We start from the raw sequence: 17,727 nt of genomic DNA, 5'->3' as shown, positions 1-17,727 counted from the left end.
CTACTACTACGATACTTCTAATGTGTGGGGTTTCTGATTCGATCTCCGATCAAGTAAACGTGAGTTTATTTGGGTACTCCCACTTTCCCATTTAACTAATACCTTCATAATCATTCAAATGCTCTCATAGCCTAAATATTTCGTGGTAAAAGTAAAACAGTGTATTAGTGATAACAATGTTATCCTCATGCGTAGTTTATAATTTCCACAAATATTAAATAAAAATGGTTTTCGAATCTTGTGTGAAAATAAAATCTCAAATGTAAATTGTGAACTTACCTCAAATTCAATGAACAAAAAGTCGCCGAAAGTAAAGTTTAAAATAAAGACACTTATAAATATCACACCTTCTTCACTTGGCAGTTGAGCGGTGTAGGATTTGAAAAATGAAATTTAGATTTTTATTTCGGTCGCTGTGAAGACGACGTCACTATCAGCCAATCAGAAACGACGAAAATCATAAATGACATCACAACGAACCAATCAAAGCGCTGCTTTCATGAATCATGAACCAAAACGATGTGTACCAATGTCATTCACGTTTCTCAATAGTTATGAAATCCTTATTACAACATCTAGTATCGCAATTCTGATCATGACATCATCCCAAATGCTCTCTGCCTGGATCATGTCACTACCTTTCGTAAATTATGACATTTCAATTACCACATATTCAATAAAAGCTTGCTTTGCTTTTCATGAATCATGCTGACACGTTCGTAGTAAAACAAAAGTTATACGCATTCACTGACGTTTGGATTTTAATCATATATGCTTCTACGTCAACACACAAAGAAGTCTTTAGCATTTTATTTTAATCCATGAACGAAAACGTTATTTTCTTTACACATTTTAAAAAATAAGTGTATCCTCCCAGGGACCATGGTTCGAAACCCACCAAGCACGATTAAAACCGATCTCATTCATAGCTAAATGGTTAGCGTAGGCGTGTTTGGTTTGAAAGACCTGAGTTCAATTCCTAGAGAAACATTTGTTAGGATTTTTCTTTTTTCGTCTTCCAAAACGGTTTAATTTTTAGTTCGAAAATTTAAAAACTTTAGTTCGTGAAAAAAAATTAATTTGAAATTTTTTAGATGTGATTTAAATTTTTTAGTTCGAAACTTTTGTTTTAAAAAATTGGTTTAGTATGAAAAAATTTTGGTTTGAAAATTTAGTTCGAAAATTTTTTGATTTTATAATTCATTTTTTTTGAATCGAAAAATTTTTTTTGAAAAATTTAGTTTCAATTTTTTCTTCGAAAAATGTTTGGTTTGAAAATTTAGTTCGAAAAATTTTTGCTTTGAATTTTTTAGTTTCAAATTTTTAGTTCGAAAGATTTTGGTTTGATAAATTTAGTTTCAAATTTTTTGTTCGAAAAATTTTTGTTTAAATTTTTTTGGTTTGAAAAATTTTCAAATTTTTTTGATTCAAAAAAATTTTAGTTTTTCAAAATTCTTGCACTCTGTGGAACCGTTTCGAAAAGAATCGGAGCAGTTTAGATTTTAAAAATTTGGCAACACTGTTTCCATCAATGAAGCTCTTAGCAACAAAACGCTGAGTTTAAAAAAATCGCTCAAGCTCACAACAATGTTTTATATGAGATCTAACAATAAAATCTACAAGCGACAAGGATGGACCCCTCTTTCATCATTCTTAGAGAGTAAATGTATCCTTTCAGAGACATACTAATTCAAGGATAAGATTCTGTAGTCAATCTCCACATGTAAACATATAAGATGGGCTCCTTCTCCATCAAGGTAAGAACCGTATTACCCATAAAAGAAAACAATAATATTTAAGGTAAACTTCAGTACACCATCGTTGTACCAAAAGGGTAACCATAAAAGGGAACGTAATTCTAAAATCACGGTCAAGGCTGGATCATATGGCCCCATGACGTCATACCATGTAACCTAAAAATTTAAAATTTTCCCATGGGCTGGTGCTAAGATCACGTGACTTCTATCATTCAATCAGAATCGAGGTACCAAGGCACTCATCTTACACGTAAAAGGAAACGAATTTCAAAAACTCAGAGTGAGGTATTTCCCCACAAAGGTGACTCATAGCGTTATACCATGTAACCTGTTCACGGTGTGGTGGGTCTAAAACACGTGGATTGGCCGCGGTGGCTCAGTGGTAGAGCGTTCACCTCTGGTGTATGGGGTCCCGGGTTTAAACCCTGCTCCCGCCAAGTGAACTTTGTGGTGGACAAACACCGTGTGCGTGGGTTTTCTCGAGGTTCTCCCGTTTCCTCCCACTTTCTTCATTCCACCATTTCATTCATTTCTCATAATCACCGCCTCCTTTAGCCTAACAGGCATAACTGTGGGACGTAAAACTCAAATATTTCATTTCATTTCATTTTTAAAACATGTGACGGGTATCAGCCAATCAGAATCGATGTACCAAAATACTCATCAGAGAGGATACCCATAAAAGGGGACGAATATCAAATATCCCAGGACCTAAGATCACGTGACCTCTATCAGCCAATCAAAATCAAGGTATCAAAGCACTCATCTTACCCGTAAAAGGGAACGAATTTCAGAAGTCCCAGGGACAAAGATCACGTGACATCTAGCAGACAATCAGCATCGTGGTACCAAAGCACTCATCTTACCCGTAAAAGGGAACGAATTTCAAAAATCCAGAGTGAGGGATTTAACCGCAGGGTAACTCATGACGTCATATCACGTGACCTGGGGCGTGGCTAAAATTTGACTTTTCCGCGTGGGCGGGGCCTAAATTCACGTGATCTCTATCAGCCAATCAGAATCGAGAAAGTTTTGCTAAATCGGTTGGCCATAGAGGGACCACTACTACTAACGCCTTCTAGGCTAGATCCAAGAGCCGAACTATAGGATTTTATGGGAAAATAAATAGGAAAATAAAATATTAAAAATAATTTCTGTTCTCAGGACGTTACGCAGATTAAAATTTGTAAGTTCTATTATTATTTAACAATTTTTTAAGGGTAATACTCCCCGTCCCACCTTTGAATGTGTTTATTCCCTACTGCCTAAAGGTATTACACGTTTGTGAATGTGTTAATAGTACACAGTGCACTGCCTGGGTCAACTTTTGGAGTACTGGTATTATTTTCTATATGCCTAGCGACGTCACAAATTGATTGCCTAATGCAACAATAGCTGCGACTTGTACCACTGAATGCGGTTGGCCTCATGATTTGTGCAATACTCTGAGAAAAATTGTGTTGACCACTGTGGATACGCATATCATGCTTATGACACAATTTTTGCAGTGCTATATCTTCGTCAATATATCATTTACGTATTTGGCTGTCTTTATAAATAAGTTTCGTGCACATTACTCTCCCTTCTGTAATTAGATTTAATCTTTAACGTTAATATCTTGGTGCCTTTTCCCTTGTTTCAATAAAAATGCTTAAGTGTTAAGTAACTTGATAAAGTGCTTTATCATATCAACTTGATAAATACTAATATCAAGCTGCCTTTTCCTTGTTTCTGTAAAATACTTAAATGCTAACTTTTTAAAACGTTACATGTATAAATCATTGTTATCAACACACATTATGCATCAAAACTCAATTTATTCAATCACGTGTTGCCCTAAAGATGGATGCACTGAAATAGGAAGTGAAAGTTTATTGTCACGTAATCTGATCAGCCAATGGGAATGAGTCTGTGGCTATGCTTGGGAAGGAAAACAAAATATGCGTTCGGGACAGTAATGCTCCCGGAGGTGTTGTTTCGCGCGCTACTCTAGCCAGCTGTTTTACGCATTATCCTAACCAGCTGTTTTAAACTTGTCACAAAATTTATATAATGGAGTACAAGAGGAAACGAAGCGAGCCCTGTGGGGCTTCTAACCCGTTCCTACTACTACTAGTACTACTTATCAACACAAAAGTAAGTAAATCACTTTTTTGAGTTTTATTTTATCTTATTTTATTTTAAAATGTGTTACAAAAATACCAAAAAATCCTTGGGCCGGGTTTGAACTGACGCTAAAAGCGATATTCGCTACTAACATATCGCGCTACTCCACTCGGCCACGAAGACCGACAACACCATTCGTTTGATTTCTGCTATCTGAATATAATTTGGGAAGAAATAGATAACTCCAACCAATCAGAAGTGTGTTTTTCGTTCCTATTTCTCGGAGCATTACTCTCCTGAGCTAGTCCTCATTTGTATATCAATGAAAAGCGAGAGGTATGAGCAATTGCGTATGAGAGGTATTTCGAGAACAATTCGTGATATCGCTTGGGATGGACGAACACTTGTAATAGTCACACACGAGATTACGAGCGATTCGACGTATTAATTCTGTAGTGATATTGTGTTCTATACTTCTGCTGTGTTCTTCAACTTTTATTTCTTTCGTGTATTGTGCATTAGTGCAAGTTTTTTTTTGTCGCTGCCTAACATGGCAGCCCCATCTGATGGACACGTGCTTCGACCCACTAATATGGATATTTCTCCGCCTTCCAATTCTTCAAATACCCATCCATCCAATGTGCCTTATGCATATACTAACACTAATACTTACAAAGAACACCATCTTGGACCTTTTGTTGTCCATGTCGCATCTACTTCTTCTCTGGGCAAACAACATCCCATGAAACTAGGTCGACTCTTATACAATAGTAATATAACTGATGTCACTGATATTCGTACCCTTGGTCCTCAGGGCCTAAAGATACTTTTTCGTACCGGCAAAGCTGCCAACAATCTCCTTCAACACCCATTAGTGATGGCACATAATTGGCGTGCTTACATTCCCAATTATGTCGTTTATTGTCAGGGCACTTTACGTGGAGTCGACCCGTCCTTAACGGATGAAGAACTCATCACTGCGTTACGATGTAGCGTTCCTATTTTAAATGTTCGCCGCATGTTTCATAAACGTCCTTCCTCTGATGATTATTCTGTTACCCATTCAGCTGACTCTCCTTTACCCCTTAACTCCCACCCTAACCCTTCTGTTACGGATTCCACATCCTCTTCCATCCTTACCGGAACAATTGTTGTTACTTTTGATGCCAACACTCTTCCCTACATTTGCATCCTTTTCTATTTTCACCTTCTTGTTGAAACATATATCTCCCGCCTAAAACAATATACTAACTGCCTATTTTACGGCCATTTTAATCAAATCAGTTGTGGTAAGCAATGTTGTGTCACGTGTGGCCAACCTGGCCACCCTTCTTCCTCCTGCTCTGCACCACCCAAGGGCAAGCACTCTGCTTGTGACTACGTGGCTATATTCCCTCAGTGTTCCGAGCGTCTCATACAAATTCAAATTAACACCATCATGGCTACTGAACATCTCTCCTATGCCGAAGGTAAAGAACGATATTTAACTACGACCCCTGCTCTACGCTCCTTAAAGGGAGATCAACCTTCCCATTCTCACTCGTCCTCTCCTGCCACTTCTAGCTTTACTCCGTCCATTACCCCTATCTCAGCCTTTTCATATTCATCCGCTGTGTCTCGGCCTTCCTCTTCTCATTCTCCTTCCTCTCCCTCAGGTGTTAGAAAAAAGCGCTCTCTTGGTCCTCACCCTTCACCTTCTGTTTCTGCCCGGCCCCCATCTCTTCAAACTGAACGATCCCCATTAGCTTTTTCTCCCCTTCCCAGCACCGTCACAGCTTTTCAGAAACTGTCAGATGCGGCAGATCCTATGCCTTCTTTTTCCTCCGCTGTTTCTTCAATCCTTTCTATTTTGGAAAAATCTCAACATAAATTTTCCCTCCCGACCATAAATCATTCATCACCATACTCAAGCTATTACAATCACATTCACTATAACATCTTCTGGTTTACTCTTTTCCAATTCATTACAATGGAATATGAGGAGTTCTCGCAGTAAACTGTACGCCTTACATCACCTAAAATCTTTGTTCCATCCGTATTTTCTCCTACTCCAAGAAATCTGGCTTACAGATTCCTATCGTTTTAACATCCTTCCCGTCATTGACCTCATGATGTTCACCCAGATGGACGAGGTGGACTCTCGGCATTCATAAAACTTTACCTTACATTCTCCACCCTCCTCCCATCCAATACATCGACGTTCAATGTCAAATGGTCACTATCCGCTCTTTAACCCTGGTTAACCTTTACATTCCCCCACACGTTCACCTTCCTGATCATCTCTGGCTTTATCTTTTTAATTTCCTTTCCCCTCCCTGGATTTTAGGTGGAGATGTAAATTGTAACCAAACGTTCAGGGGGGCTTTCTTTTCTAACCCAGCTGGCTATGCCCTGTTAGCCTACTTCCCACCTGACCCTGTACTCTTCTGAATACTGGCATTCCTACACGTCTTCCCCGTTCGCACGAACTCCCTACCGTTCCTGATCTTACCTTTTGTTCTCCTGCTTACTCTAGCCACCCACGTGGACTGTTTCTTCCGACTCATACGGCACTGATCACTTCCCCATCATTTTACATAACAATAATTCTCCTTCCTTTCCTTCCTTATCCCCTACAGGTTGCAAATATTTTACTAACCTCGACTGGTCCACTTATTCTTCCTGCTTCGACCATTTCTCACCCCTTGCTCGTCTCGCGATCCTTTACATCTTCACACTTCTTTATATTCTCGCTTTCAACAGGCAGTATCACTCTCCCACCTTTATCCCTCTCACTCAATTTGTTCTTCCATTGTCCATTTTCATTATCGTAAATGGTGGACTAGGGAATGTCAGCAATGGATCTTCCGAAGGTATCAAGCCCTTAAAACATACCTCGCCACTCGCTCCTATTCCAACTTCCTGGTATACCAACAAACCCAAGCCACCATGACCCGTATTCTTTAACAAACCATTCGTAATGCTTGGCGCCAATTTTGTTCAAGCCTACGTTATGGTTCCTTTTTATTTTCCATTTGGAAATTTTACCGGTCCCTTCGTAACAAGACGTGTTGTCCTCGCTCAGGTGAATCTTTCTTCTCCCTGGCTCAATCAATTCCACTTCCAATTAGCCCCATCCACGTGTCTCTTCCCTCCTCTCTGCTTTTCTCCTCTTTATTCCCGAGAACCATCAAGCCCTATCCATCTTCCTTTCACCATGTCTGAACTCACTCTCATCTTATTCCTTCTACCCAACTCTTCATCTGGCAAAGACGGCATACATTAAAGTCACCTACAACACCTTCCTTCTCCGTACCAGCAATTCTTAGTCACTTTATATAGCACTGTATGGTCTTCTGAACGAATTCCCCCTCCGTGGAAAGACTACCTTATTATTCCCATCCTCAAACCCACAAAACAATCCTGTATCGCTGAACATCATCGCCCTATTGCCCTCTCCTCGTGTGTCTTAGAGATCTTCGAGCATCTCCTGAAACAACGCCGAAAATGGTTCTCTGAACACCACCTTTTATTTTACAAACAACAATTCGGTTGTCGACTTGGTTCCAATGTTTCCGACTGCATTTCCGTTCTTATCTCCAATATTTGGCTTCCTTTTTCTCGTACCCAGTTTGTTTTTGCAGTATTTATTGACCATTCTCAGGCTTATGACTGTGTTCCTCTTAATGATCTCATAGATATACTTTGGCAGCAAGACATCCTTTCAAAATATCTCTGTATTATATACAACCTTCTGGTCCAACGTACCTTGTATGTTCGCCTCGGTTCCCAACTCTTTGAAGATCGCACCAACTCCCTAGGTCTTCCTCAAGGCTCTGTATTATTTTCTCTTTTATTCTCTCTTTTATCGTCTTTTATTCAATCTCTTTCTGGCTCCTATTATTCGCCAAACCAGTAACAATGTCCGGGTTCTTTCTTATTGTGAAGATTTAGCCTTCTATATTCCTTCCACCTCCTCTCATCTCGCTATACTCCAACTCATTTCTGCTCTCACCACATTCTCCACCTGGTGTTCCAAACATGGCTTAAGAATCAACTGGAACAAAACTTCCTTTCTCGTTTTTACCCGCAAACGCACTCTCGGCCTACCCTCCCTTACATTTACCGGTATTACCCTTCCTCGCCGTTCCTTTGTTAAATACCTTGGAATCGTCTTGGACTCTTCCTTACGTTGGAACCCCATTATCAACTTCTACATCAAAAAACATCGTTCTTCTTACGTTTAATTCGCTCTATTTCTACTTCTACTTGGTCTACAAATTTCCGTGTCCTTCTTCGGTTATATAAACAGGTTTACTTATCTATTTTAACGTATGGTGTTTTTTCTTTCTCCTTCTCCTTCTAGAGTCTTTCAAAAATTCCAATCCCTTCAATATACTACTCTCTGCCGTACTCTTAGCCTTCCTTCCACCTCTGCTGCTACCGTGCTTTATTCTGTGACCCGAGTTCCACTCTTTGGAATTTAATTGAAACACCTCTCAGACAAATTCTGTCTTCAACGTTTCCAATTTATCCGATCCTCTTTTCTCCCTAAACTTACTCTGCTCCGAGACCTTCATACAGGCCGCAAACGTTCTCCATATCTCGTATCTCTCCCTTTCACATATACCAGTTACCTAGACCTTGCATCACATCTGTTACATATCCAGTGCACTTATACTCCTCCTTGCTACCTCCATGTCTATCCTGTTTTTTCCCAATATCTTTCTATCACTTTCTCTCAATACCATCCCTCCCACCTTTCTATTCCCCTCTTACCAACATCATTTCTCCTCTTCCTCAGCACACTGTGCATTTGTACTGCGACGGTTCTGGCCAGGCTTGCATTTGGGATTAGCCTTTTTCGATTCCTCTCTTATGCAATGTTTCAGCTTTAAACTGCCTCATTATGTCCCTACTTTCCTCACTGAAGCTTATACCTTATTTGCGACTCTTCTTCATTTTCTTTAGTATCAGTATCCATCTATCTGTATCGCCACTGATTCTAAATCTCTCCTACAATCCCTACAATCTTCCCCCTGGACTTCAAACTCCTCTTGGATTCTTTATGAAATTGTTTTCTTCTACACCGTAGCACTTCCCTTAACTATACTACTTGCTTAAACTGGTCTAAAGGTCATACAGGCTTGCTCTGGAATTCCCTTGCTGGTGCCGCAGTCCATTTCGGAGCCCTGCACGGCACTCCCATTGATCTTTCAATCTCGCATATAGACCTTTTCCCACTACTTACTACACTTCATTATCAAGCATTTATATATATAAAACAAAATCAACTTCATTATCAACGATGGACTGCTTATAATGACTCATGTACAAAGGCCCTTTGGTACTGGCACCATCCTTGTTCTCTCCTTTCTCCATCTTGGTTCATTTTTCATACTCTCTCTCCCTCCTACCTCCATTTTCTTCTTCGTAACAGACCTCACCTTCTGTATACTGCCCAACGTTTATATCTTCTTCGAAAACGCACTACTCCACTTTGTACCGGTTGTCTCGATACTGGCTTCATCAATCATCTCATTTTCTCTTGTCCCCTCTACCAGCAATATCGCCAGCCATTTCTCCTCATTCTTCATAAATTTCACGGTTCTGGTCCATTCAATGTAGATTCGTTAATTTTCACTTTATCTCCACCTGTTCTTTATTATGCCTATTATCTTTATTTACATCGATCTACGTTATTTCGCATCTGATAAGCATCTCTAAAGATTCATCTCATTTTGTAATCTTTTTTCTTTTGAGAACACCTTCCCGGGAGAGAGATCTTCGCTAATGGGGCGTTTACACTTAGTCGATTTGCGTTCGATTCAGTTGAATTGACGTCACTTTCAACTTAATCGACCGTGTAAACGGGACTTCAACTTAATCGCTTGTTGATCGAAGGCGACTAATCGACTGGCAACTGAATTAAAAGACGTTCTATTTTCTGTGGTTGAAATAATTGAACACATCCATCAATCTGATTCGGCCTAGTTGCTTCGATTTAGTGGCAAATGCAGCGAGTCGATTTAGTCGTGCGACTAAATCGACTAAGTGTAAACGCCCCATAAGGCAAGAAGCACCGCAGAAGAAGAAGACAAAATATATTATTATATTGTTTAGTTCTGAAGATATTGGAGAAGAAAAAGAAGAAGATCGTGTTGAAAGCGTGAAGAGTTGCCAGCAGAGCAATGGACAAACATAGCATATTATGGACATTATAGGAAGTATCTGTATGTGAAAGCTTATTAAAAGCATTTGGATTGTGTTATATATATAAACAAAATGTCGAACAACGGTTCATACAGCAATGATAGACCTCCATCAGCTGGAGATGCAGAATATGCTGCGGATCCTGCCTCAGGAGGATTCTTTCATTCAGATTATAAGAAGTAAGTTTATTTCCTTTAATCCTCCAAGATCTATTTTCCTAACTTGACCTAAACTACTTCTGATAACTATTATAATCGGTTCAGAATAGTAACCCGTATAAATATTCAATGCGTACCGTATCTAACATTATTATTATTATTATTATTATTATTATTATTATTATTATTATTATTATTATTATTATTATTATTTTGACAATCTTACATTCAGGAATCTTATTTTAGAGTTGTTCGGCCTTATGCAGCAGAGTCGTTTTACATATGATTACCGTCATAGTAAAGGTCTGACTACTGCAAGAAATATATGTTAGTGGAACTCTTTAGTATGGCACTAATGACGCGTTAGAACGATACTGCATAAGGCCCGTTATATTTATCAGTGAATGTTAACTTTAGGAAGGCTGAATGTTGTAGCTATAAGTACAACGTTTCTGTTAAGTTGACAATTCCCGTTCCAGCTGGTATACTCACTCGAAAAATTACATTTAATTTTCTGAAAATGGATCATAACTTCCCTAACCTTAAGCTGACCGGTCCTTATCCTTACCTTACTTGTCCCGGGTTCAAACCCTGTTGTCGCCAAGTGAACTTTGTGGTGGACAAACACCGTGTGCGTGGGTTTCTTTGGGGTTCTCACACTTTCTTTATTCCGCCATTACATTCATTTCTCATCATCACCGTCTCCTTTAGACTAGCCAGCATAATCGTGGGACGTAAAACTTAAGAAATGCATTTAATTTCTCGACCCTACTTGTCCCTATTTTACGCTACACTACCGTTCTCTATTCTACTATGCTCTTAAAGCGGCCTACTTATCGTTGTGCAGCTGGAGCGTATATTGTAAAGTTTTCCGCAGCGTTATCCTAACAATTCAAAACAAAACAGACAAAAAATGTTTTATAAGGCTGCTACACGCCAGTGGCGTGCGGGTTTATAATAAATTTGTGATTTAAATACCATGGAAATGACAAGTTCAAAAAGGATTTCTGTCTATTCCGGTTCGTGGAGGGTGAATTTTGTGGGTGTGCGCCGGTGATCTGTGCATGAAGAGGCGTTGCTGCTGTATCGTTGGACCACAGGAAAATCGAAAAAAAAAAAAAAAAAAAAAGTTATATAGTTTCTTCTCCAAAATATCAGGTTGTGACCTTTGCATACTTGGTAGTGATTATTGTTCGAAATAAAGTGTAAACGTATGGCATAAAAAGTATTGCATAAAACACTCACCAACTTGTGCTAGGTAGCAACTGCAAAGCATGAATATTATCTAACCGAGTTAGGGCAGGAGCGTAAGAGGGGGCCCCGAGCGGCTAGGGAGGGAGTGCGTCCGTAGGAAGCAGGCGCGTCAGCGGTGGTGGGTATACGCAAGGGTTGTTTTATTTGAAACAAATGTTTGAAACTTGTTTTAAACAGTTGATTTAGATTAAAATATATTTTGATAAGTTTTAAACATTTTGTTTTAACCAAATGTATTTTTAAGACGTTTTTAACATATGTTTATTTTTATTTTATTTTATATTTGTAAAAAAATCTGCCAGAGATAGAAAATTGTCAAAAGTGCTCCCCATTCAGAAGGCTATTTTCTTCCCATGTGAATATTTTGATTTCTCGTGGTTACAGCAGGTCAATGTGGTGATCTACAATTTATTTTCTCTCTTTTTTTCTTTTTATTTTTAACGTATATTGTATTGTTTAAATGCTTCTCAGTTAACTTGTGAGAAAGTGTCGTAGTCGAAGGTTCGAGTACTTGTAGAACTGATGTTAAAAATAAATAAAATAATTATCATAGAGACAAATTTTTGTGTTGTATTCAGAAAACAAACAAAAGGTTATTTGCTAAATTACGGTTCTCAAATTAAAATGTGGCAGGCATAGGGTTTGTAAGCGAAAAACCGGGACACCAATTTCAAATTATATATAATGTCAGGGTTCCTACTCATTTTGCCAGAATCAATTCATTATCTGTGTTTCCTAGCTTACCACTTACAATTTTTCAATTCATTTTACATATAGTTAATGAAAAGGAAGAATCACTATAGTTGTATAAAGAATGTGAGAAGGTAACATAAGAAAAGCTGCCTGGCGTCCCTTATTCCGAATTCCGATTTGTTATCTTTAACAAGTCCTAAATACTGTGCCAAGTACGACATACCTTTCCATTTATGATTGAAGACATAGGCCTACTTTTTCTTTATTGCGTCATTACCTGAGTCAGAAACACTACTCCAAAAGAAATACAAATACAATATAAATTCAGAACGATAAACAAAAAGCAAATCTCTTTACAGACTTACAGGTTCTCCAAAAGCGTGGCAGAACAAAATCCAGTATCAAAATTAACAAGACATACACCTTTGTGTGTTTGAACTGCCACTTCTTGTGCTAGAGTAAGTTGTTACGGAATTTTAACCTGAAAATTAGTGAAAATTTTATCAGATAAAGGAAAACAACTAATCCAAAACTATTGAATGCATTTTAGCATATTTAGATATAATATTTGTTCACATAGGAAATTGTATTAAAGACAACTTACTTCTGTAATCGTTGAACTGGGATTTCAAATGAAACTTTTTATGTAAAACTACAGATCTGTATGTGATACATACTCAGGTAACCTTCCATATTATTCTTGCAATCCAAGCAGTGAATTGTTCGAAAAATGAAACAAATTCTTCACATGAAATGTATAAAACACATTAAGAGATTTTTCAGACTCATATTAATTTGCGAAAGTAATATAGCGAGCAAAAGCCTAAAATTCCTCTTCCTAAGAACACGGGATTTGCTATTACACAATATTTTTTCGAGGCGTTCTAAATTCCCTTCCCCTTGTTACGGTATTGTTTGAAACTTATAGAACCAGGCTCGTAGCGAGCCTAAAAATGTAGAGGGGGCGTTCTAACCATATTATAGCTCATTTGCGAGCCAACTGTGAAAATTTTGAAGGGGCCAGCAAAAATTTAGGGGCTTGCCCCCCTAGCCCCCCGTGGATACGGGCCTGTCCAGAACTTTTCCGTTAGATCGTAACAGGTGAAGTTAATATGATTTCCAAAACCAAAATGCAGAAGCTAATGGATTTTGTCACTGTAAGTCCTGTTTGAAACAATAAAAATAAAAGCGGAAATTTAAAAGAACGTTTCTGTAGGCACCTCTTCCAAGCACGTCAAGAAATGTCTGATGTAGCAGAATGGAAGTTTAAAACAATACAGTAGCCAAACTCATCCACCCTTAGGCCAATACATTGACTTTTCCAGCTTCTCGCGCTCTCCCTTTATATATATGGTAATACTGTCACTATGTTGTATTGAACGAATATCATATATGAGTTTTATTTTCAGAACATTATACTATCTATAGTTCGCTCATTCGCTCAGCCGGTGTCTTGAGCATTCAAATCCGGTGAAGTATCATCATTGCGAATGATTTCTCTTTTAGGTTTATTTATTTCATAATTTTGAAGAAGGAAAGGGAAGGGAAAAAGGACATGAAACCAAAACAAGGGATTGGACAAAAAAATAAAAGATAAAAAAAGAACAAAAAAGGAAACAAAAATATCTAAACTTAATATTTGCTTAACTCTACTCTCATTTCTAGTCTTGTAAGATTTTGTGTGTTTTTTGTCTTATTGAGTTTGTTGGGTGTGTATTGTTTTGTATGTCGTATGTTTTGTGTTTTGGCGTTTACCTTTTGGTCATCTTCTTTTCTTCAGGTTTTCACTCTTTATATTTGGTTTCTCTGGTTTCTGCCTGCATTTCTCTCCTGTGTGTTCTATTTCACATTTGCACTTTTTACACTGGTTTTTCACCTGTATATTTGACCTCTATTCACTATCCTACATCAACACTACATTACACTCACTACAGACATTGACACTGACTGCTTCTGATGAAATCACCAACCTTCAACTAATACTTACACTAAAAAACACACATACTACACTTACTTTTATCTAAATTTTCACATTTTCAAAGTTTTAATTTTCACATGCTTCTATTTAAGCGTTTCCTGGTACTTTTGCTTTGATGGTTTAGTGTTCTCAGTTGCGTATCAATGCTAGTTTCCACCTATTTGTGCTAGCTTGAGGTCCAGGGCCCACTCAGAGCACTTAGTGCAGGCCCTGGTCTGTTTTATCCTTCGGCCGGCACGCCCGGGATGGACCGTCCTATTGGCGAGAGTTGCTCTATGTTTTCTTTCTGATACACTATCCTCGCTTCACCTCTACTCGTGCACTCACGCAACATTTACTCTTGCACCTGAGTTCCTTTCCAAACCGAGAGGCTGGAGGTGCAGCATGCATTCTGGTCCTCGGCGAAAGCACGGTAATCCAATGCTTGGGTTTCAGGAGTCTTTTCTCCGGTCCGAGGACTTCTTCACACATTCTTCCACTTGCACTCATCCTTTTATTCTTCTTCTGTAAGTTTTTCGTCTTAGTTCGGAGTATTCATTTGTCAGATTTTCCAATATTTTGCAGTCTTCCTCTACTTCTATTATTTCTTTCAGCGGTTTTTCCCTTATTTGAGTTCTTAGTTCTAAAATTTCTTCTAATAATGGACACCACATGACATGATGCTCAGGAGTTCCTTCTTCTCCGCATTCACACATTGGGCTGGGTCTTAACTTGATTCTGTGGAGGTGTTGTTCGTATGGTCCATGGCCTGATAGATAATGAACCAATCCATTTGTTGGATTTAAGTGATTTATTTTTAGTTTCGACGATGCTAGGAAAGATTCTATGTAATCGTTGCGCTCCACTGTATTCCTGCCATTCTTTATCCCATAGTTGTATTATGTTGTCATTAATTTCTTTCCCATCTTTTAGATCCCTGTTAAAAATTTCTCTAATTTTCCGTTTCTCTTCTTTTCTTAACCAGTAATTAGTTACCTTTTGCAATAACACATAGTTCATTGGTTGGATACCAAGGCTTATACAGAGTGCGCTATGCGAAATAGTGTTAAAAGCTCCATACATTCTGATTAATAGGTTTCTTTGTGGCTAATGATTTCGTTTTTGTAGATCTTATTTCTAAATAGTCTATCAATCCAAACGCTCAATGCGTACGCCATGTAGCTGATAAAATAGTTTCGCGCTATAGTCTTAGTATTTTTAATGGTAGCCTGTATCTGTTTCTTGCAATAGTGGTCAATTTATTCGCTACACTGTTTCCTTTTTACTATAAATTTCAAATGTTCATCAAATTTTAGTGTATCGTCTAGCATTATGCCAAGGTATTTTATGCTTGGCACTCGTTCTACTCCTACTTCATTTAATTTTATGGTCGGATTTCTTTGTAGTTTTTTGGCTCCGAAAATTAGATATTTGGTTTTCTTTGATGATATCCTTAATTTACTTTCCATACTCCATTCTTCGTTTCTATTATCTTTTTAAACTTTTTCTTCTAACTCCTTTCGGCTGTTTCCTGATGTTGTTACTACGACGTCATCGACGAATGCCACTATTTTATCGACTTGCTTTTTGTTTATTTTTTCCAAGCATGGTTGTAATTCTATGTCCCATAATAGGGGTCCTAATATTGATCCTGTTTTAATTACTATGTCGCTCACTTCATTGGGTATTATCATTTTTCTGTTTTCTAGATAGTTTCTTATCAGATTCAGTAAGTATTCTGGTATTTCCAATTTTTTACATTTTTAATCAAGGATGGAAACCATAAATTATCGAATGCTCTTTCTATGTCAATGAAGAGCGCTAATACATATTTCTTTTCGTATATCTTTTCTTTGATATCACCTAAAAGAGTATTTATGGCATCTTCTGTTGATTTTCCTACTCTGAATCCAAATTGTAGTTGTCTTCAGTTACGTTTCTGTATTTTTGGATTGTGTTTAATGTAACTCTCTTAATATAACTCTCTCAAAAATTTTTGATATATTTTTTAATAAGCATATGGGCCTGTGTGAGTTTACTTCGGATGGATCCCTTTCTGGTCCTTTTGAGAGAATAATTAATTTTGATGCTTTCCACGGCTCTGGAATTTCTTGTTTCTTTATTAGTAGATTGAAAAGCTTCGTTAGGTAGGGGACCCATAAATCTTATAGTCTTCTCGTATATTTCGTTTTTGATGCCATCTATACCCGGAGATTTGTTGTTTTTAAGTTTTCTAAAGATCTTTTCTATTTCTTCGTTATTGACTTTGTCCGATTCTGGTACGGTTCCTGTATGTTGTTCACCCATTTTGTTTCTTAGTACTGTGTTTCTTTCTGTGCCGTTATTGTTTTCATCTCTGGGAAAAAATTTGTTCGCTAAAACTTTTTGAGTTTCTTCTCTGTTTGAGGTGTATGATCCATCTAATTTCTTGACTGTATTTAATACTAATGGGTTTATTTTTTGTTTTATGAGTTTGTATGGTACAGCCCATGGATCTATTTCAGTATTTTTCTTGAGGTAAAGATCCCAACTTCTTTTTTTAGCCTCTAGTATTGCTTCCTTATATCTATTCTTTGCGTTTCTACATCTTTTTAATCTTCCTTTTAGTATTTGGTTATAAGTTGCTTGATAACTTTTCCGGGCTGACGTTGCAAGTCTTTTAAATCTTTGTAGTTTAAGTGTCCAAAAGTCTTCATATACTCTTCTTTCTTGACTTTCCGGAGTAGCCTCTTTTAAAGATTTTTTGTTGCTTGTTCAATTTCGTTGATTATTTCCGTCAAGTTTTCATCTTCATTTATTTGGGGTAGATTTAATTTGTTCTTGAAAGTAGTCCAATTTGTCTTAGCTATATTAAAATTTTTTTGTTCTTTTCCATTTTTTTTTTTAAATTTTCATATCAAATAGTATTATTTCGTGGTCGCTGAGAGTGAGTTTATCTCCAATCTGCCAATTTTCAATCCTACTTGTTATTTCAAATGTTCCGCATGTCACATCAATATGAGAGCTGCCTCTATTCCCTACAAAAGTTGGTCTGTTTCCGATGTTTGAGATTACAAGTCCGTTTTGCATTACAAAATCTTCAACATTTCTTCTCTATCATCTGTTTCTGGGGCACCCCATAAGATTGATTTTGCATTTGTATCGGCAAGGATAAATGTTTCCGTATTATTCCTCTGCCATATTATCTCTTGAACTTTGTCTATGAAGTCACGTGTTTCTAAGCTATATTGGAAATACGCATTTATTAACCAGAATTTCATGTTTCCACACTTAACTTCAGTTGTTCTTATCCAATTGTTAGTATATCGGGTTAGTTTAAGTACTTGAATTTCTCTATTCATGAAAACTATAGCTGTTTTAGATTCCTGTCCTCCGTACATTATTTTTAAGCTTGCTGGAAAGGTTGTTAATTTCCCTTTTAGTAAATATGGTTCTTGTATTGCTACCATATCAATCTTTCGGATTTCTGTTAGTCTTCTAAGTTCCATTGTGGCTATTTTACTTCCTTGTGCGTTATTTTGCATAATTTTCAAATACTTCTGATTTTTATCCATATCGTATATATGTAGGCATCCGTTCCTGATTTCGTTAGGTCGAAGTATACTCTACC

At 37.6% G+C, this 17,727-nt stretch overlaps 1 protein-coding gene across 1 annotated transcript in view; it reads left to right on the top strand.

Annotated features, from left to right (window-relative positions):
• Positions 1 to 9,980: 9,980 nt before the first annotated feature.
• Positions 9,981 to 17,727, top strand: part of rb (adaptor related protein complex 3 subunit ruby) — a 103,120-nt gene continuing 95,373 nt past the window's right edge. The window contains exon 1 of the mRNA XM_081734160.1: positions 9,981 to 10,234. Within this exon, the coding sequence (XP_081590286.1) occupies positions 10,128 to 10,234 (107 nt within the window). The 5' untranslated portion in view covers positions 9,981 to 10,127. The remainder of the gene's footprint in view (positions 10,235 to 17,727) is intronic.

The sequence above is a fragment of the Thermobia domestica genome, chromosome 12 (assembly GCF_964235325.1).
Source record: "Thermobia domestica chromosome 12, izTheDome1.hap1.1, whole genome shotgun sequence".
NCBI lineage: Eukaryota > Metazoa > Arthropoda > Insecta > Zygentoma > Lepismatidae > Thermobia > Thermobia domestica.
Note: the sequence above shows the minus strand (reverse complement) of the source record. Positions and strands in the feature narration are given on the sequence as shown.